General features: G+C 35.2%; 1 protein-coding gene across 1 annotated transcript in view; it reads right to left on the bottom strand.

Moving 5' to 3' along the window:
* Positions 1 to 887: 887 nt before the first annotated feature.
* LOC126892960 (ATP-binding cassette sub-family C member 4-like) overlaps positions 888 to 23,469 on the bottom strand; it is a 94,520-nt gene continuing 71,938 nt past the window's right edge. Inside the window, exons 10-11 of the mRNA XM_050662899.1 lie at positions 14,213 to 14,724; positions 888 to 1,647 (exon numbers count right to left, since the gene is read on the bottom strand). Coding sequence (XP_050518856.1) covers positions 1,180 to 1,647; positions 14,213 to 14,724 — 980 coding nt within the window. The 3' untranslated portion in view covers positions 888 to 1,179. The remainder of the gene's footprint in view (positions 1,648 to 14,212; positions 14,725 to 23,469) is intronic.

Raw genomic sequence — 23,469 nt, forward strand, 5'->3', positions numbered from 1 at the left:
CACTGTTGCCACGTATAAAAATTACAGAGAAATATTCGATCAGTTTCGATTGAAATGAAATACATTTTAGGCGGGAAGTTATGATTAAAGTAGCCCCCGGGGATTAAAGTAGCCCCATCTTACGGTATCTTATTATGTAGTGTATTTCCTTGTTTCAACAAACTCAACTTTCATCTCGTCATTTCACATCCGATGACGTCACAACTTAAACCACGTAATATATCTGCATTAAATTTAATGAATTTATAAGTTATTCTGGAATAAGAGAGCTAATTTAAACTTTACAGTAGATTTTATTATTCAAATAATTTAAATTATTTTTGCAGACAAACCTTCGCATTTTATTAAAAAATCCAAAATCAAATGCAACTTTAACCAAAAATTGGCTTTATCTTGTCATGTCATGTCACCCTTGTCAAATTGTATATCCACTTCATAATTTCTCAGTTGGTCTGTGCCCATTGAATTGGCAAGTACCTAGTATCTTCGAGCAGGGAACCATGGCACCCTTTTAGCATGTGTTCCACTTTATCCATTAACATCGACTTGTAGTCATAACATTTTAACATATTACATTATGTAAACCATATATGATGATGTTAACATTATTTACGGTGTGCTAGTTTCAAAATACTCGGCAGGATGTAAGTATTCCCACATTTTTCATTTTAACAGTCACTTTTTTAACCTTTTGCTTTAATCTAACGTGGAAATACTTCATTCTAGGCACTGAAGATGTTCTGTTTAGAACGAAAACGTTCTGCAATCGATGACATTTTATAGTTTTTAAATAAACGATTTTATACCAGAATACATCTCGAAGTTTTTACTTCTGTATTGGAAATTAATAATATTTTCTCTAAAAAAGTAGCAAAATTCAAAACATCTTATTTAAAAACAAATTGTTTTATTATTATTATTTATATGGTTGAAATATTTTCATGTTGTTTCGACATATAAAAGATACAACTAATACAAACTAAAACAAAAACCTGCCAATGTTTATTGTGGAAAATTTTATTTACCGATAAATCTTAAAAATGCTCTCCTGAAAAGTTTGTAAATTTTGAGATTGTGCAGTTTTCATCCGAACGGACGACATACATATCGAGACATAGGTGTAAAAATCATTCTGCATGGAACTCTGCAAACCCAAACATTAAAATGTATGTGTATATATCATTTATCCTTGTCTTTCATTGTTTTATTTTCTTCTGCAATCGTTATTAAAGTTCTAGCTGTAGCTTTTCCTGTCTGCAGAACCAACGAATAGAAAACACCATTTTGATTTTGTAAAAGCGTGTATGGATGATCAAATTCTACCACTCTTCCAGCATCCATGACTAGAACCTTGTCTGAATCCATAATTGTGTTTATTCTATGAGCTATGGTTAATACTGTGCACTTGTCAAAATTTTTTCTTATTGTTTTTTGAATCAAACCGTCAGTATACGGATCAACGTTGGCTGTGGCTTCATCTAAAACTAGTATTTTGTTATTCCTTAGTACAGCTCTCGCTAGGCATACTAACTGCCTTTGACCTACACTGAAGTTAGAGCCTCCTTCTGCCATTTTGCTGTCCAGACCGGCTGGTAAGTCATCTACTACGCTCTTGAGTTCTACTTGGTTTAAAGCATTCCATAGCACCTAAAAAAGAAAAGGGTTGAATATTGTGGTATTAAATGTTAAAATAAATCTGTAAAGACTTTGGAACCATCATCGAAGTAAAATGTACTCGACCTACGCAAATCTAGACATACTTATAACCTAGTTTAATTACTCCTAGCTTTTTGTTCCATTATTTATAAATTGTTAAAGATAAAACGAAGAATGGCAGTAGAACAAGACATACTCAGCTACATCGAAAAAAAAACGTTTAATTTGGTATGGACATGTGAGACAGATTCGACACTATTTAACTGACTAACATGTTACAGGAATACCAGATAGTAAACACCTTTGTCTATCTTGGGTCTAGTATAACCTTTAACTACGGGCTACGGTGTACACAGTACACCATGCGTGTTAAGTTGGTTGCCGTTTCTTAAAACTATTTTCTGCGTTTAATGCGCTCTACGTAACGTATCAGTATAGTATCAACCATTGTCTGTTACAGTCAATACGTGATTTTTGATCGAATAGTTGAGTTGTGATAAAAAATATCAAAGTGAGTCATAGAAGAGTGGGTGGGGTAGAAAGGGAACTCTATAGGCAGAACTGGTCCCGTATTCCAACACCATCGATATTTTTGGAAGCCAACTAAGCGTTTTAAATTGGAAGATTTCTGTAACGATTTGGAAGATCTCTGTAACGTTTTGGAAGATATCTGTACCGTTTTGGAAGCTTCGCTAGGCATACCAAATTCTATAATGTGCACGTTATTAATTTTAAGTTTTTGCAATAAAATATTTTTATTACAGAAACCATAAAAATAAAAATAATTATTGCAAAAACAAAAAATTAATAACATGCACAAGCATAGAATTTAGCATGAGCAGCGATTATATTTAAAAAATGATAAGTATGTATGTATGGACAATGTAAGAACAATAATGAAACCAACAAATGACAGTAATAATTATTATTTATATAAATCTTGACATGAATTCATTGTTTTCATAACATAATGTAAAATGTCTTTCTACCTTAGGAATTATTCACATTACCTGGAAACAACTAGGTACAGCTGAGGGAAGAAAAATAATTTATACACTGAAAAAATGTCTATTAATAACTAAAATATGAAACATTCACTTCACTAATCACTTGGGTACGGGATAAAAACTTAATACACAAATATAAAATTGATATAAAACGAATACACAACACAAAAATTACAAAATGACGCACTTAATTCAATACAAGACAACGTTGCCATATTTTATTTAGGAAATACATTGCATGTTTGGCTAAAATCTACTAAATCAAGAACTAAAACTTTATTAACTTATTTAAGTATAATTTAGGTTTTTTTTATAATAAAAACAGCAGCTAACTTAACTAGAAATAAATATAACGTGAATGTAAAAAAACCAAACTTTTTTTACATTTTAACAGGGAAACAAAATGACCTAGGTACTTAATTAATTTTTATCAGTTTTATATTTAATATTTTGTCATCCATTGATTTTAACATATTATGCATGTCTGGATCAAATTTGGTACAATTCCCAACCTCATTCATACCTTCTTTGACAAATAATCATGAAAATACATTTTTTCTACAACCGTGTTAAAAATGCAATTTTTAGCACTCCATACGAGCGTTAAAAATGTTACTTCAAGGCACTAGTGCTTTAAAATTTTTAAGGCACTGCAGTTCGTATTGACCGTATACGCTCTGAGCTTCGCTGGTGGCGCTCCTAGCGGATTACTAATTCAACTTTCTCCGGTAATTTTTAAATTTATTATTTAATTGTTATCGCTTAACATTTACAACGCAAAAAAGTAATTAAATTGTAATCGATTTTTTAAGATTTTGCTAACCATTTTGACGTTCTATTGATAAAATATGAATTTGTTACTTCGGATACTTTCACAATTATCGTGTAGATGGCGCTAAGATTTTTAGATTAAATTATAATTACATATTACGGAACATTAAAAAAACTTAAATTCAGTATTTAAAACGTAAGTATATTTAAGGTAAAAATATATACCACAGCTTTGACCAACTAACATTTTTTATAATTAATGTTTTTAATTTTAATTTTAAATTAATCACTTTGACATTTATGTCAAATTTCCGGTAAACGTTTACAGACTTGCCACTAGTGGCGCTCGCGAATCTGTAAATATCCCCTCTACGTACGAGCTCACAGCGTATAGGCAATTTGATGTAATGTCAAAAAAATATAAAAATGGAATGTCAGTCAAGTTCAAGTAAAAGTTTTTGTAGATATTGTCCTGTAATTACGTTTGTAGAAAAAATATTGTATGATATGCGTGTTAAAAAGTACATTTTTAAAGCACTCATGTGAATTGCAGAACTCGCTTCGCTCATTCTGCAAACTTTCACATGCTTGCCTTAAACGTGTACTTTTAACATTTATATCATAAATAACTATTTATTCAAAAGTTTATTGCGATCATCAGTTGTAATACGGTTGAAAACGGAAAAAATCTTTTTCATTTTACGTTAATAGAAACGGGTAAACACATTATTTTTGCAAAGTTACATTTTACATACATATTTTAGTTTTCCGTCGTTAGTTTAATTTTAATAGCCTCACCGAATGTCAAAACTCTTTGTTATATAAATATTACCCGAAACACTACTGCACTGCTGCTTGAAACAAGAAAGTGTGGTATCAGACACCAGTTTCATTTATTTCTCTAATCTCTGTATTCATACCTACGTCCTGAATCTTATTTTCGGTAATGACATTAGGAAATCGTAACAAAATGTCAAATGTAAATACTATTAAAGAGTTAATTTCATTTTAGTCATAATGCATAGCACAGAAAATGTTGATATTATACAGTGATGAGCGCGCTAATAACCGGCAAAATAGCTCAAAAGATGGAAAACATAATACATTGCGAAACAAAAAGAGATGAAACTAGTGGAGGTGGAAATTATCGTTATAAACGTCTAAAATACCATTACATTACATAGTTTCCCACCTTTAGACGTATCAGAGGTATGACAACTGTCACTGTGACAGTAGAATTTTATAAAATACTCCTGTCACAGCTGTCACAGACGTCTACAGTTGGAAAACTATGTAATGTTAATTAATAGTACGTTTATAACGATAATTTCCACCTCCACTAGTTTCATCTCCTTTTGTTTCGCAATGTATTATGTTTTCCATCTTTTGAGCTTTTATGCCGGTTATTAGCGTGCTCATCACTGTATACCAAAAACCTACTAAAAAATATTGCCTACTAGAATTAAAAAAAAATATATATCAAAAATGTATCAAAAAAGTAGAAATCTGCTGAATGTGGCAACGCTGTTACCAAATAAACACAACTGTCCAACTCGACATTCAATTGTCAAATATTCTTCTTCTTTTCAATTAGCCTTGTACCACATATATTAGCGATCCACATTATGTGTCGCCATCTCTAATTCCGGAAGCTCACTATAAATATGGAACAAATTTTTTCCATTGAGTTCGCAGGGCATGAAGTGAGTTCCCGAACGGTGCCTTCAGTACACCACGCACATAGTTATGTAAGTAAATTTAACGAATTTTAAACTTTAAATTACCTGCAAACGAGTTATTTTCTGTGTAGTAAATGTTACATTGTACTTTTTATACAAAAATGTGAAATGGAAACTTAGGAGAAATATTTTTTATAGGGATCGAGTACGTGTTAGAAACCCTAAAAGTCTCACACAAGATGAGCTTAGAGCTATGGCTGAAGCATTGTTCGAAGAAGAACCTGAGGATGAAGTTAGGGGAGAAGAGGATGCTAGTTCGTCAGAAGAAGAGGAAGAAATTACGGAAGACAACGATTATAACACTGAGTCGGAGATAGAACTAAATGATAAAAAGTCTTCTGATTCAGATAACGAGAGCGATGGTGAGAGTTTAGAAAGCGAGGAAGATGAGTATTTTATAGCGAAAGATAAACAAACAAAGTGGTATAAAAATTCAGTGGTGAGCAAATTTAGCAAAACTTCCAGCAAAAATATTGTAAAAATACTTCCTGGGCCAAAGCTGAGTGCTAGAGATATTACCAATGAGAGAAGTGCTTTCGAAAAAATTTTTAGTGACGACATTATTGAAAATATAGTTGAGTGTAATAACTTGAAAATTGCAAATATGCGAATAAAGTATAACCGGCCGAGACGGGCTAAAGACACAACAAAAACAGAAATTATGGCATTTATCGGACTACTACTTCTTGCAGGAACTAAAAAGCAAAACCATACACATTTTCTTGAATTGTGGACTAAAGACGGAACCGGCTCAGAAATATTTAGAGCGTGCATGAGTGCTGATCGATTTTTATTTTTGCTTGCTGCTCTAAGATTTGATGACAAAAATAGTAGAGGGATACGCAAGGAAACTGATAAGCTTGCTGCTATTCGAGTTACACTGGATCGTTTTGTGGAGAACTGCAACAATAACTACTGTTTAGGAGAAGAAGTAACAATTGACGAAATCTTAATACCTTTCAGAGGTAGATGCAGTTTTATTCAATATATCCCGTCCAAGCCTGCAAAGTAGGGTAGGTGGGGGCAAAGGTACGCACGGGGCAAAGGTACGCACTTACATTTTTCAGTAACTTCTTATATGTTGGCGACAGCATCTTATTGCATATGTGTGTACTACTCAGTAGCATTGGATGAGAAACTTTGGCGCAATCAGGGCGAATATAACAACAAAAATGAGGTAAAAATGATTTTTGTACCTTTTGATCTAATTTTTCTTAAAAATTGATTGAGTCCAATTCTTAATCTTTCAAACTCAGATTATTATTGGTTAGGCATATTGAAAGTTTATTGTTAGAAGACTTCTTCCACATGACAGTTTGAAGTTCACATGTGCATAGTTTGATATTGAGGTTAGATATATTATTGGTTGCCGGATGGGGCAAAAGTACTCCCACAAAATGCACACAAACGGGGCAAACGTCCGCAGTGCGTACCTTTGCCCCCAGTGAGGTAGACTTGGCAAATGCATGTTTCAAGTCAATCTTCAAAATGAATATCAAGTTGAGCTTGATAATCTATCAGCTACTTTTATCTTAATTGCAAAATGTCCCAAATCCGCAAAAGTACGCACATGCGTACTTTTGCCCCATTGAGTGGGGCAAAGGTACGCATTTACATTTTTTTTTTCAAAAAGTTATCAACACTACAAAAATGATATTGAAGAATTTCCATTTGCCTAATATGATTACAAAATGTATCAATTTCACTTTCATCTATACTCCGTGCCAATTCAAGCATTAGGAGATTCACTAGAGATGAAAATTTAGAAAATGCGTACCTTTGCCCCCACCTACCCTATGGGTTAAAAGTATTTGTATTGTGTGATGCCCAGACATTTTATGTTACAAATTTAGAGGTGTATTGTGGTAATCAGCCACAAGGACCTTACAACAAATCAAATAAACCTGCTGATATTGTACATCGTTTACTTCAAGACTGGAAAGGGAAAAACCGGAACTTGACATGTGATAATTGGTACACAAGTTACTCATTGGCCAATGATCTTTTGAAAGATAAAGTAACAATGGTTGGCACACTAAAGAAAATAAACGGGAGCTGCCGTTGGAGTTCCTACCACATAAAGAAAGAGAAGTTGGATCGTCCCTTTTCGGATTTCAAAAAGAGGTAACTATAGTGACATATGTCCCTGCAAAAAATAAAGCTGTGCCTTTGATATCAACCATGCATAATGATTCTGCAGTAGATCCGGAGAAAAAAAAGCCAAATATAATTTTAGATTATAATTCTCACAAAGGACGTGTCGACACAGTAGATAAAATGTGCGGTACATACTCGGTATCAAGGAGAACCCAAAGGTGGCCGATGGTTATATTTTTTCAGCTCCTAAACATCGCAGGAATTAACAGCCAAATCCTGTTTAACGCTGCAAATATAAGAAATCCTCAAAAATATAGAAGGATATTTTTAAAGGAATTATCTTTATCTTTGTTGAGACCACACCTTTCAGAACGAGCTGAAATACAGAGTTTGCCCTTAGATTTAAAACTATTCCTGAAGAAATATAAAGCTACTGTAGTGGAACAAGAAGAAGAAGAACCACCAGCAAAAATACGAGGAAGGTGCTATTGCTGCGGAAGGCGTAAAAATAGAGTGACAACCATTTCGTGTCAGACATGCAGGAGAATGGTTTGCAAAGAACATTCCACCATTATTTGTCCTGAGTGTATTAACTCAAATAACCAGGAAGAAGACGAAAGTGAATAAAGACTCGTATGTGTTTATTTTTCTACCTATTTAAAAATTTAAAAATTTTCGCATATTTTTTTAGGTTGGTTTTCAATATGTAATAAATTACTGTTTTCGTTTTTTCTCACTGGTTTACCATATTGAATTATTTTTTAGTTTTATTTTTTATTATATAATAACTAATTATTGATTAAACACAAGTTGTGCAATTTAATATAGTTCTAATTATTAAAGAAATTTTGTTTCTGTAGCTATTTGTAACTGGTGTATAGAGTACACCGCGCCCGTATTTGTGATTCATGGTTGGGCGCCCGTAGTTAAAGGTTAACTAACGATGGTAACTGTGAAGCAGAAGTTCGGAGACGTATTGGTATGGCAAAAAATGCGATGAGTCGCCTAACTAAAGTTTGGAAAGACAGATGACAGATCTATCTCTCAAAATATCAAGATGAGACTGGTGAATGCCCTTGTATTCTCAATATTTATATAAGGAGCAGAGACTTGGACTCTTCGCGCATGCGAGCGCCAAAAAATTGATGCCTGTGAGATGTGGTGCTGGAGAAGAATGCTGCGCATACCTTGGACAGCTCATAGGACAAGCGTTTCCATTCTAGAGAGAGAGAGAGAGAGGTGTTAGAAGAGCAAATCGTACAAGATGGTTATCAAAGATATCGGATTGGAGCTCAATAGGAAAGAGAAGATTAGGTAGACCCCGAATATCATGACGGGATGAAGTGGCCATGGAGGGATGAAGTGGCCATGGAAAGACGAGACTTTAGCGATGGAGAATGGCAGAACAGAAAGGACTGGAGACGTTGGCTGAAAGGAGGAAGGCGGTGACAGCTGTAAAAGTCCTTATATAGATAGATAGATGTAATAGATAAACCCAGTTCAGACGTTGAAACCAGGAGATGTGTTAAGCTGGGATGTATTGTATGTATATTATTTACTATTCAATTTATATGGTAAATCCATTTTTCAGGAAGCATAACTATCTGGAAATAAAGAAATAATGACTAAAGGTAAAAAAAGACAAGCGGTTTCTATAAAAATATGGAATAAAATATGACTATAAAAAAGACTAGATATATACGACAATAACAAAGAAAATTAATTTTCGAAAAACTCATCTGGGAGATATATTTATAATATACATATAGATAGGGTTATAAACTGTAAATAACTAGGAACCTAGATTTCAGAAAATGCTGATGAAACAACATACATAGGGGCCAGGATAGAAAAGTAGCAAGAAATGCCTTGTAAAAATGAAAACAATTATCTGCAATAAAGACGTTAGATTGGAACTGTCACTAAGAGCTCTGAGATGTTTCGTGTTCTTCATACTAAAATCTGGTCTTGACAGCTAGACACTTAAGCAAGAACACATAAATAAACAGCAGCCATTTGACAGCAAATGCATCCTTCTGATTACAGAAGAATGCTTAGAATGGCGGAAGTATTGCGAGAAATGGGCAAAGGGTCTTCTTCTTTACGTGCCATCTCTGCGACGGAGGTTGGCACTCATCATGGCTATTCTAATCTTAGATGCTGCTGCTCTAAATAGTTCGGTTGATGTGCCTCCGTACCATTCCCTCAAGTTACGCAACCATGAGATGCTTCTCCTTCCTACACTTCTCTTTCCCTGGATTTTCCCTTGTATAAGTAACTGAGGTATGTTGCATCTATCATTACGCATAACATGCCCCAGGTATTGCAGCTTTCGTGTCCTGATGGTTTCCAATATTTCCATTCTTTTATTGACACTTCTCATGACTTCGTTGCAGGCCCGACCAGAGGGGGGACAGGGGGGCAAAATCCCCGTGGCCCGGGGCCCGGGCCCGGGCCCGGCCGTTAGCAAATTTAAAAAAAATCCTTTTATTAAAATATTTTACAACAGATTGAATTTGCTTGCGGTTTTAATTATGAAATTATTATAAGGAATATTATGCATTTGGAAAAGGCAATATGCAAGAAATTACTTCTTTGCATAAGTTACAATTAATCAAAATATATCGGGAATACATTGCGCGTGGGAGCCCCTGATCGGAAGCTCGCTCTATCGGCCACTGCCACACGATTCGCAGAAGCGCTGACCTTGGCGCGACGTCTGTTTGTTTACGAGTTTACGTCCTGACTCACTACCATTCGCATATACCCCCTTCGTCACAGGTTTTAATTGCAATTTTCGGCAGTTCGAGTTTAAATAGGACGTTGAACACTACAACTTTAAAACTATATGTAGTTATAATGGGCCTCCTAGTTCTAATCTTGTATTCTGGCAGAGATTATTCGTGAATTTCGCGAAATGCTTTATTATCTGCCTATCCAGTTATTAAATGCTATAACATAAGTAAGATTATGTAATGAATTTATTTAATTACAAATATATATTGAGCATACTGTACTGGATATAGCTTCAATAGAAACTGTTGGCGAAAGACAGTTTTTAGGTGCAAATGGTCTTTGTTTTTTGTAATTAAATTAATTGTAGATGTGGTTTGGATGAATTTTTTTCCGTGGGAAAAGGACAAATAGGGCCTCTCTATCCTCTATCCTCTAACGGGTTTTTTTTTAATCAATTAACTTACATAGGTTTTTATTTTTTTTAGAATTTAAAATGGAATACCGACACAAATCTGGGGCCGTAAAGAGGAAAGAAGAACATGAAAGAGAGGAGAAGGCAAAGAAAGGCCAACAGAAGCTGTCTGTTTTCTCTACACAGCCGAAAAATGTGTCAAATGAAGAGAAAGAAACTAACATTGAAAATGATCCCTTAATCTTGCCGGGCACTTCAAATTCACAAACACCCTCCAACAGATCAAATGTTGGTCGTGAGCTACCCTCACTTAGTAGTGACGAGTTTTTAACTCCATTACAATTAGAAGAACGTGACGAACAGGATGAGGCAGTGTCAGCGTCTACGAACATTTTGAGCCAACTAGAAGTTTTTGATGTAGGCAATTTGAGTTTGTTACAACTTAGTACTAAAGAAGTTGAAGCTGCTGTCACAAAGGGGCCACAAGCTCATCCCAACATGTTTCCTGCAGACTCAACGAGACGGCAATTTCCTTTATCTCTGCTTAAATTTAAACTACCCAATAATGAAGTTGTTCCAAGGGATTGGCTTGTTTGGAGCGAAGTGAAACAGGCTTTGTTTTGCTTTCCTTGTCGGCTGTTTTGTACTCAGACAGAGGTGGTGCGATCCAAATTCGCCTCAGTTAGTGGGTATCCAAAAGAAAATAAATGGAAAAAGTTGTACGAAAAGATTCCTGAGCACCAAAACAGCCTTAGCCATAAAGAATGTTACTTAAAATGGAAAGATCTGGAATTAAATCTTAACAAAGGAGGTACTATATTTGGTAGCATTGAAAAACAATTGCAGAATGAAATCACTACCTGGAAACAGATCTTACACAGACTCCTTCACGTAACTTTATTTTTAAGTGAGCGAGGTCTCTCTTTTAGAGGAGAAACTCAAAAGGTGGGTCATCCAAACAACGGCAATTTTTTGGGCGTGCTAGAACTTTTAGGTCATTATGACCCTATTTTATCGAAGCATCTAGATCAGGTTAAGCAATCTCAAGAATCGAATAAGAGAATGCAAGTGCATTATTTGTCTTGGAGAACTCAAAACGAGTTCATAGCAAGTTGTGCTGATTATGTAAGGAAAGTTATTGTGGACGAACTCAAGCGATCTAAATACTATTCTATTATGGTTGACGCTACACCAGACTCAAGCCATGTAGAACAGACCTCTTTTGTATTTAGATACATTATTTTCAAAGAAGACGTAAAAGAATATGAAATCCATGAACGATTTTTGGAGTTTTCCGACTGCAATGAAAAAACTGGAGAAGACATCGCAAATCTAATAAAAGAAGTTCTTAAAAAATATGACATATCCTTAGATGACTGTAGAGGACAGGGATTCGATAACGGCAGTAATATGAGTGGCAAGTATAAGGGTGTTCAGGCTCATATTTTAAAATCAAACCCTCTGGCTGTGTACTCACCATGTGGATGCCACAGTTTGAACTTATGTGGAGTATGCGCTGCTAAGAGTTGTACTGAAGCACAGACTTTCTTTGGTGTTGTTCAGAATCTGTACAATTTATTCAGTTGCAGCCCGAAAAGATGGGAGCTTCTGAAAGAGATAGTAGGATCTTCACTGCACTCATTGTCTGTGAGGCAGTTTCATCATTGTTGAATCTTAACGTAACTGTTGAAACGAGAGCCAAAATAAATGGAGTTTTAGAATATCTTAACACCTTCAAGTGCATCCTCATGGCGTCAATTTGGGTGAAAGTGTTGGTACCCATCAACTAGAAAAGTCAACTACTTCAAACTATGGACGCTACTTTGGATGTTGAGAGTAGTAATATAGAGAGCCTAATTGATGATTTAAGTGCCTTAAGAAATAACTGGGACAAGATATTGTCTGAATGCAAACATGTTGCAAATGCTTATGGTATCGAACCGGAACTCTCCACTTCCCGTGCGAGAAAGAGGAAGACTTTTCACGATGAAACAGCTACAGAAGATGTAATGTTAAATTTATCCCCGGAAGAACGCTTCAAAACAGAAGTTTTTTACACAATAATTGATGTTTTGGTGGCCAACCTGAAAACGAGGTTCACAGCACTGAGAGAAATCGAAATGAAATTTTCATTTTTATGGAAGTATAACGAAATGGACGAGAATACGATCTCAGAAAGATTTGCCAAAGAGTAGTACAATTCAGATGTAAGCAGGGATCTAGTTGATGAAATGATTTGCTTGAAAACTGTTAGTAAATCAAACATCTCAGATACGTCGCTGAAACCAGCAAAACTTTTGAACAAGCTCGTGTCCTTTAATGTGACAAATCTTTTCCCCAATGTGTGCATTGCTCTTCGCATATTCTGTTGCCTACCAGTATCCATTGCTCAGGCCGAGAGATCATTTAGTGTTTTAAGCCGAATTAAGAATTGTTTAAGATCTACTATGGGTCAACAACGATTGTCTGATTTGGGACTGTTAAGCATAGAGTCGAAACTTGCAAAAACTCTTGATTTCTACCACGTGATCCAAAACCTTGCGGATATGAAAGCAAGAAAAGTTATGTTGTAACTAACAGCTCTATTGTAAAATATTAAAAATATAATTGTTAAAACTGTTTTAATTTTCTTCCTTCCTGTGTCAATAGCATCAGTGTTCACTATTACATATCCCAGTTTATGAGTTATCAGATTTTTGGGAATTTTCGTTCAACTGGGTTTGGGGGGGGGCGGCCGGGTCTCATCCCTGGGGCCCGGCCTGGCTCTGGGCGGCCCTGCTTCGTTGTTTGTGACATGCTGGGTACATGATATCTTTATGATTCTTCTATACACCCACAGTTCAAATGCTTCCAACTTTTTAGTAGTCGGCGCGTTAAGTGTCCACGCTTCTATCCCGTAAAGCAGAGTCGAGAAAATATAATACCTTGTCCAAGTATCGTCCGCATATCTAATGTTGTTAATCGGCGTTCCATTGACCATTATTTCTGCTGTTTCTCTCTCAAGAGCTATTTTCATAATTTTTTCACAGTATGCATTGAATATAAGTGGTGACAATACACACACCTTTCGAACTCCTCTTTTAATTTCGAACTCTTCTAATGCGTGTTCGTTAATGAGAATGTGTGCCTGCTGTTTATAATATATAGATTTGTTATAATTCGAAGGTCATTGTATTGTATTTGTTTTGCTTTGAGGATGTCCATTAGGTCTTTGTAGCGGACTCTATCGAAAGCCTTGTTGTAATCTATGAAACATACGTACATAACTTGGTTCACATCTAAGCATCTGTGGATAAGTACGTTAAATGCACAGAGAGCTTCACGGGTACCTACTTCTCTACGGAATCTGAATTGGGTTTATTCAATATCCTTATGACATATTTTAAAGAGTACGAAGTGATAAATACAAAAAAGATAAGAAAGTTACAATATTTGGGACGTAATGAGTGGACAGCGAAACGAAATACTAAGATTGATAAGACAGAGAAAAGTTAAGAGGAGAAAGAGATGTGGGAAGAAGGAGAGTGTCATGGTCAAAAATTTTAAGGAGACTAAACTCTTTAATATCACTCTTCATAGCATCTCTAGATAGAGTAAAGATAATGATGATGATATCCAGTTAATGAGGATTCATTAACTACAAGCAATTCTTAAAAGTTAGTAGTAATCATTGATAGGAGACGTGATGACATGATATAAAATACTGCGACTAATATGTATACACAATATTTCAGAGTTACAATTATTTAACTGGTAACGATTATCTAACCATTTTTTAAAGGTCATATACTTACTTCATCTTTATACTCATCGAAAGGATCCAAATTATTTCTCAATGTTCCAGAGAACAGAACAGGTTCTTGAGGAATAATAGAAATTTTAGATCTGAGCTTTTTCAAAGCAACAGATTTTGTATCTATATCGTCAATAAGTATGCTACCATCGATATGAGTCAACCGGAAAACAGCTTGAATTAGCGAAGACTTTCCTGCACCTGTTCTTCCAACTATACCCACCTTCTCAGAAGGTTGGATAACAAAACTGAGATTCTTAAGAACGGGAGGATCGTCGGGTGAATACTGAAGAGACATATTTTTAAATTCTATTTTTCCTTGATCTGGCCACGTCGCAGCTGGTTCTACAGTATAATTATCTTCTTCGTGTTTTAAGTCAGCGTATTCTTGGACCCTTTCCACGGAAGTCATTTGGTTTTCGAGTTCAGACCATTGTCGCATCCCCCACTGAAACGTTCCCGTCAGAGCTAAGGTTTGAGTGAGGGCAAGACCAATATTTCCTCCAAATGTTTCTAAAAATAATATTTAATTGTTTACAAAAATTTTAAATCACAAAAATAGAAATTATCTTGACGTATCAATATCCCATTACATTAAGTATCGAAAAAAAAACAAACAGATCTTCAAACGTTGCTCCTCTTCTTCATGTGCATATATTTAACGAATATTGGCGACCATCAGGGCAATCTTTACCTTATGATGTGTTGAACTAGGTTAAGATTTATTTAACCAGGATTTTATTCTTCTTCCTGGACTTAGCTTTCCAAATATTTTTCCTTGCAGGATGGCTTGTGGGAGGGCACATCTGGATTCATTTCGCATAATGTGTTTTTCTTTATTTTTCTGAGGACCTCCTCATTCGTGACTCGGTTAGTCCACGGGATCTTAAGTATTTTCCAATATGGCCACATCTCAAATGGTTCCAATCTTCTGGACATATCTTCTTTTCAGGCCCACGATTCAAAAACACAAAAGAGAACAGAGAAAACATACAATCACAGCATTCTTACTTTGATCCCAAGAAAGCGGTTGTAACTCTTAACATCCATCCGGTTGAAGGTCTATCTAGTTTTTTCGATGCTCGCTTTAATATATTTGTTATTGATCCATTAATTTTCTGTTATAGAGATCTTTTTCTTGCTGATTATCATAAGATCTGTCTGTCTAATGTTTATATTCAGTCGACATTCTTGACTAATACGTGATTTTGTTAACTCTACCCCAGGTAACCAAACGACGTTTTGATAACGTAGATAACACGTCATAAAAATGACCAATTGACGTGTTTATATGACGTAGGACTGACGTTGAAAATCACGTGTATTTGTCTCATCGATTTGACGTCATAATTGTGACGATTTTAAAACGTAATCGTACTTACGTTTTTTTCACGTCGAGATTGTGACGATTTTCAAACGTCAAAAAGATGACGACCTTTATACGTCGGTAAAATCACGTCTTTAATACTTTCAAAAAGTGACCTTTCAGATGTTTCAAAATAGTATAAAAAATAGGTAACATGAAACCTATAGGCCTACGTCCCATGCGTCGAAAATATACTACCACTTGTTTAAGATCGCTTGTGCGCTAGAACCCAGGCAACCAAACGACGTTTTTATAACGTAGATAACACGTCATAAAAATGACCAATTGACGTGTTTCTATGACGTAGTATCGACGTTGAAAATCACGTGTATTTGTCTCATCGATTTGACGTCATAATTGTGACGATTTTAAAACGTAATCGTACTTACGTTTTTTTCACGTCGAGATTGTGACGATTTTCAAACGTCAAAAAGATGACGACCTTTATACGTCGGTAAAATCACGTCTTTAATACTTTCAAAAAGTGACCTTTCAGATGTTTCAAAATAGTATAAAAAATAGGTAACATGAAACCTATAGGCCTACGTCCCATGCGTCGAAAATATACTACCACTTGTTTAAGATCGCTTGTGCGCTAGAACCCAGGCAACCAAACGACGTTTTTATAACGTAGATAACACGTCATAAAAATGACCAATTGACGTGTTTCTATGACGTAGTATCGACGTTGAAAATCACGTGTATTTGTCTCATCGATTTGACGTCATAATTGTGACGATTTTAAAACGTCTAAAAGGTGACGTCTTATATACGTCGGTAATATTCACGTCTTTAATACTTTCAAAAAGTGACCTCTTTCAGATGTTTCAAAATAGGTAGTATAAAAAATAGGTAACATGAAACCTATAGGTCTACGTCTCATGTGTAGATGAAGATATACTACTATTTGTTTAAGATCGCTTGTGCATTAGAAGTAATCTAACATTGATTCTGCATGATTGTACCAGCCTCGCATTATAGAATTTTCACTATTTATATAAGTATACCTACTTACTGTGTCAAAACTGAAAAAACATACAAACTAATAAATAATTTATTAACAAATTACTCGATAAAAGTCGATAACACATAATTAGTTCATTAACAGAAAATAAACATAACCTCAAACAGTTGTCAAGAAGAATACTGCATTAAACTAACTCACTGAGCAAAAACGAATACAAATCTCTTAATTAACACGTTTCTTCAACTAAATATCTAAACGAAAAGTCTTATTTTATCACACAAGACACAAACCACGTAAACAATAAATGAGAAATTTCTTATGAAAATTATTTAACGAAATTGTTTGGAGTAATACAAACAAGCTCCTCCCAATTTTGTGACGTCAGACTTAAACTGTCTGAAAAGAAAACATTTTTTAAACGTTACTTTAACGTCATTAATCTTACGTATTTAAAGTCACCTACAAAAGACGTCTATATGACGTAATTTTCAAATACGTGTATATATTCAATCAAAACTGACGTTTCCTTGACGTTATATGACGTCAGTTGGTTGCCTGGGAAGTAACATTGATTCTGCATGATTGTACCAGCCCTCACGTTATAGAATTTTCACTAGTTATATATACCTACTTACTGTGTCAAAACTGAAACAACATATATATGAAACTAATAAGTAATTTATTAACAAATTATCCAGCATACTTAATATCTTAATTTAACGCTGTCTTAATATCTTCATTTAACGCTTAATTAAAAACAAATAAACATAACCTCAAATAGTTGTCAAGAAGAATTACTGCATTAAACTAACTCACTGAGCAAAAACGCATAAAAATCTCTTAATTAACACGTTTCTTCAACTAGATATCTAAATGATAAGTCTTATTTTATCACACAAGACACAAACCGCGTAAACAATAAATGAGAAATTTCTTATGAACATTTAGCGTTATACCTAAACGAAATTGTTTGGAGTCAATACAATGTGGTTTGAGATGTGGTGCTACCGCCGTATACTAAGAATAAGTTGGGTGGATAAAATTACAAATGAAGAAGTAATACGCAGAATAAATAACAAGCCAGAAGTTCTACTGAATATAAAAAAGAGAAAACTTGAATACTTAGGCCACCTGATGAGGGGACAAAAGTACACATTCCTACAAAACATAATGCAAGGAAAAATCCAAGGACGAAGAAATCCAGGCCGTAGAAGAATGTCCTGGATGAGAAATTTGAGAGAGTGGTTTGGCTGTACCACTAACGAATTGTTCAAAACAGCAGTAAATAAAATTAGAATCGCCCTAATGATATCCAATCTCCGATAGGAGAGGCACTCAAAGAAGAAGAATACAAACAAGCAAGCTCCTCCCAATTTTGTGACGTCATACTTAGGCTGTCTGAAATTAAAACGTTTTTTAAACGTAATTTTAACGTCATTGACCTTACGTATTTAAAATCATCTACAAACGACGTCTATATGACGTAATGTTCAAACACGTGTTATATTCAACCAAAAACTGACGTTTCCTCAACGTTATATGACGTCACTTGGTTGCCTGGGACGTTAGGCGCGGTTATTGCTGACGAGCTTAGTCGCGCGGTCTACGATTGTAGACCAATATTTTTGTGTCGTATAATATCGGATTTTGACAAAATTAACAAATTAATTGTTAATAGCATGTTTACTTATATCCGTATTTCGATATTAGATATGTTTGGTTCCTTGACTTTTCTCATTTTGACAGTGGTAAAATTAAAAAAGAGGTCAAGATTTTTTGTGTCTTTATAAGTAAATGAAAATGGTCACAACAATAAGCTCAATTAAATAAAAACACAAATATTTTTTATCTTTGAACATATAGAATGACCAACGGGGATGAATAATAAAGAATAGAACTAAAAAGTAAAACAAAACAAAACTATTAAATGGTCAAAATGACACAATTTTAGTCCGTTAAACATTCAGTGCAAATATCCCTGAGATGATCCTTGCATGCAAATTTGTCACATCTTCAGCATGACCTTCTTGTTGACATATTACAAATTCCTACACAAATACAACATCGTCCCTCGTAACTTGTTGAAATATTAGGGGGATTGGGTACGACTTCTTGAACTCCGAGCAGTTCGCGAGCTCGTTGTCTAAGTTCTTAGCAGGGAAGGTATAGTTGATCCATATTCAATTTGCAGTTTGATTAGTTGCCATGCAAACTTTTCAATGGAGTAGCTTCTTGAAACTTTTTCATTTATGTTATTAGCTTTATATACACAGCAGACTACATATTAGCTTTATATATACAACTAAAAACTGGAACGCGCTTAGTAGCGCGCGGTCTTCGGTTGTAGACCAGTGCTCTTTGAATAATGGTAAAAAATAATGCAAACAGATCGGCGGAGCAAACTGAAGAGTAAGTTAGAAGTATTAGTGACAACTACTAAGCGAGATGGGGGAGTTTCTGCAATTGGCCACCACTTAAAGGAGAGTGGTCTACTATTGTAGACCGCACGACTAACGGAGGGTTAATAAGGATTTGAAGGTCTTCTAGGCTGTCTGCAAATACTATGGTGTTATCTGCATTACTGATGTTGTTAAGCCGGTACCAGTTTAGTAGAATACATTTTTTCAGTTTCATGCAAAGCTTTGATAAATATTCTTTCAGAGTTAAGATTGAACATTAGAGCAGAAAACATACAGTCTTGCCTCACTCGACGCATGATTTTCACACGTTCTGTATGTTCACGTCTAACTCTAAGATTTGCGTTCTGATTCCAGTAAATGTTTCTAATTTTAGTGAAATCTTGGCTGTTCTTTCCTTGATCAAACATTTTCTCGTAATCAACAAGACATGAGTATACGTCGCAGTTGACGTCTCTGCTTCTTCTGAAATAAGAACAAAGCCTCTCTTGCACCAACAACATAATAGGTTTGTTCTAGCAAACAGTCAAACTAGTCAAAAACCGTCAGCAAACAGTTGGTCAATGAGAAATCATAATACAGTCACCAGTGCTATCCCCTCTACTCGCGCTGGTCCACTATTCGCTGATGGTTTCAAACCGTTTGAAACTGATGCTAGAACAAACCTATTATATAAACCCGAACGGGTTTAGGAGAATTTAACTTTCATACAGCTCGTAAGATGTTTTATGGATTATCTTTAGGAAGTTAGTAATGCATTTTGTAATCTTGGGTCCTAAAGCTGGCCCTAAAGGCGGATGAACCGAAATTAATAGGTAAACGGCGCAAGGATGCAGAAGGCAACGGGGAACCACTGCATTACAGACTCGTAGAGTACCCCTAGTAAAGTCATGAATGGCAAATGACAAAAACAGTAAACAGACTTACTGATTATGGACCACGGAATCCAAGATCCGGCAGGGGAGGAATAGCTGTAGACCACAGGGCCTCCCAGGTCGTCAACCAGAGAAATCCCTGTGCATTTAAGACATTAAAAGTAGCAACCTGGAATGTCAGAAGTCTATATGCAAGTGGTAAATTAGCGAACGTACTCCTTGAAATGGAAAACCTCCAAATTGATGTTCTAGGTATAAGTGACGTACAGTGGCCAGGTCCAGGCAAACAAACAACAAATAATGGAACCATGTATTATTCAGGTAACAACGAGACTAATCATCGCTATGGTGTTGCTATCTTAGTTGCAAAAAAGGTCAACTACTCTGTAGTAAGTTTTACTCCTTATTCTGATAGAATCGTATCATTACAACTTCAGTCTAAGAAAGGTATAGTGAATTTTATTCAAGTTTATACTCCGACGGCAGATAAAGAGGAAGACGAAATTAAACTATTTTACCATGATATGGAACAAGTCTTAAAGTCAATGAAGAGACATCACACTACAATAGTAATGGGCGACTTCAATGCCAAAGTTGGCCAGGGAAGAGTGGATGGATATGTGGGTGAATATGGTCTAGGACATAGAAATGAGCGTGGTGACCGTTTAATACAATTCTGTCAGATGGAAGAATTTGTAATAGCTAACACACTCTTTAAGCTACCAAAAAGAAGATTGTATACATGGAAATCTCCCGGAGACACAACCAATAGAACAATCCGAAATCAAATTGACTTTGTCCTCATTAGAAAAAGATTTCGTAATTCTATACTTTCTGCTAAAACTTACCCTGGAGCAGATATCGGTTCAGGCAATAACCCCATAGTAGTCACATTACGAATCAAATTAAAGCTGATTAAAAAACCCACGCAAAGTAGAATTGATGTTAAGAGATTAAGGGAACCACAAATAAAGGAACAAACTGTAAAAACTCTTACTAAAAATTTACATATTGCCCAAGAACTGAATAAAAGTAGCTATGACATTGATCAGAAATGGGAAAATATAAAACAAGCAGTAATTAAAACAGCGAGTGAAAACTTAAAACCAAAGAAAAGAAAACATAAAGACTGGATGACTGAAGAGATACTATTATTAATGAATGAAAGAAAATCATTCAAAACAAAAAATCCAATTATAATGTAACCGATAGATTAATTAAAAAGAAAATAAAAGAAGCTAAAGAGAGAATGTTACATGAGCAGTGCCAAGAACTGGAAGAATTTGAGAAAAAATATGACTTTTTTACCATGCATAAAAGAATTAGAGAACTAACCGGAATGAAAAAACACTTCAAACTAGGCAACTAAGAGAAAGTGGTGCACTTATTACAGATATAAACCAGAAAATACAGAGATGGACACAATATATAGCACAGCTTTTTGAAGACAAAGAGAGAACAGAAGCACCAAAAGAATTTAAAGATGATACTGGACCTGACATTATACGAGAAGAAGTCGAATATGCAATGAAACAAGCTAAAAGTGGTAAATCTCCCGGGCCTGATGAAGTTCCTATCGAATTACTCAAAATTGTGGATACTGAATCTATTGACCTTCTTTTGGATTTATTTAACACCATATATATAACAGGTATAATACCTAAAGAATGGCTCCAATCGACATTTATACTGCTACCCAAAAAAACCAATGCAAAGGAGTGCAATGAACATCGCACCATAGCCTTAATGAGTCATGTCTTGAAATTGTTTTTAAAAGTGATTCACAATAGAATACATAAGAAATTAGACGAAGGCATAAGTGATACACAAATGGGATTTAGGAAAGGTCTGGGAACACGGGACGCACTGTTTGCAGTAAGTGTTCTTTCGCAGAGATGCCTAGATATGAATCAGGAAGTATATGCCTGTTTCATTGATTTTGAGAAGGCATTTGACAAAGTGCAGCATAGTCGTCTTAAAGAAATTTTGTTAAATAAAAACATAGACAGTAGAGACATTAGAATTATATGTAACCTCTATTGGAATCAGACAGCAAAAGTGAAAGTTGAAAATGAACTGACTGAGGATATCCAGATTCGTCGTGGGGTGCGCCAAGGGTGTATTTTATCACCATTGTTATTTAATTTATATAGTGAAGCCATCTCAGAATTAGCGTTGGCCGAAGTCAATGAGGGCCTAATAATAAACGGTGAGCCACTTAATAATATAAGATATGCTGACGATACCGTACTTTTAGCGGGAACACTAGAAGAATTGCAACACCTTGCTCAACAACTAAATATACATTGCAACGATTATGGACTAAAAATAAATTTGAAGAAAACCAAGTTCATGGTATTTACAAAAGCACAAAACATCAGAGTTAGACTAGTACTGGATAATACAGAAATTGAGCAAATATCTTCGTACAAATACCTTGGAGCATGGATCACAGAAGATACTGATCAGACAAAAGAAATAAGATGCCGCATTGAAATTGCACGATCCATTTTTAACAGAATGAGGAAACTTTTCTGTAATCGCAATATCAATATAACGCTCCGGATAAGAATGCTTCGTTGTTATATTTTCTCCACCCTTTTGTATGGGGTTGAGGCATGGACACTAAAACAATCCCACATTAAAAACCTGGAAGCATTCGAAATGTGGTGTTATAGACGTATTCTGAAAATATCATGGACAGATCGTAAAACAAACGCACAAGTGCTCGAACAACTAGGAAAACAATGCGAAGTTTTAAATTCCATAAAAATCAGGAAGTTGGAGTACTTGGGGCACATCATGAGAGGTGAAAAATACGAACTATTAAGGAATATAATGCAGGGCAAAATCAAAAGCAGAAGAAGCGTAGGAAGACGTAAAATCTCGTGGCTACGCAATCTCCGTGAATGGTTTGGATGCAGTTCAATTGAACTATTCCGGCGCGTAACCAACAAAATTATAATTGCCAGAATGATTTCAATCTCCGATAGGAGCGGAACTTTAAGAAGAAGAATCTTGGGTGATACGATTAATTTGATCCCATATTCTTGTGATTTTTGTTGTTTTTTTATAAGGTTTTGTCGTTCCGTGTGCCTATCTTGATATTCTTTCTGCACTTTTCTGCAGTTTAATATCTTTGATGAACTTAAAAATGTGCTCTCCCCAGAGAGCGGATCAGAGGACTTACTTCGAAATTGATTTTAGTATCGAGCATTGCCATGACTGGTTGACTACGGTATATTGCTGTAGGTAGATCTTTAATGGGGTGTTTGCCCTACTTGTGCTTCCCCATCCTTATGCCGTTGACGAAATCTTTGTTTCATCCGACTTCGGGCTCGATTTCACAACCTCAGGTGAAAAGGTTAGGTTAAATTAGGACGGGGTAAGGCAGATAAACGGCCTATTAGAAATATCTCGAGAACTAAAGGCAACAGAATCATGAAAATTGGAATGAAGCGGTTTTGAAGAGTGATCTATTTAATGAAAATATGTTCATCTATTTGCTGCTTCTGGTTATACCGGAAGTTGCTTATAACTTCGTTTTTTTAAATGGGACACCCTGTATATTTTTACATTCTTTATTCTATTTTTTATTTCTTAAGCATTCCCTATACCTAACTGCTTTAATTT

Source organism: Diabrotica virgifera, chromosome 9 (assembly GCF_917563875.1).
Source record: "Diabrotica virgifera virgifera chromosome 9, PGI_DIABVI_V3a".
NCBI classification, from domain to species: Eukaryota; Metazoa; Arthropoda; class Insecta; order Coleoptera; family Chrysomelidae; genus Diabrotica; species Diabrotica virgifera.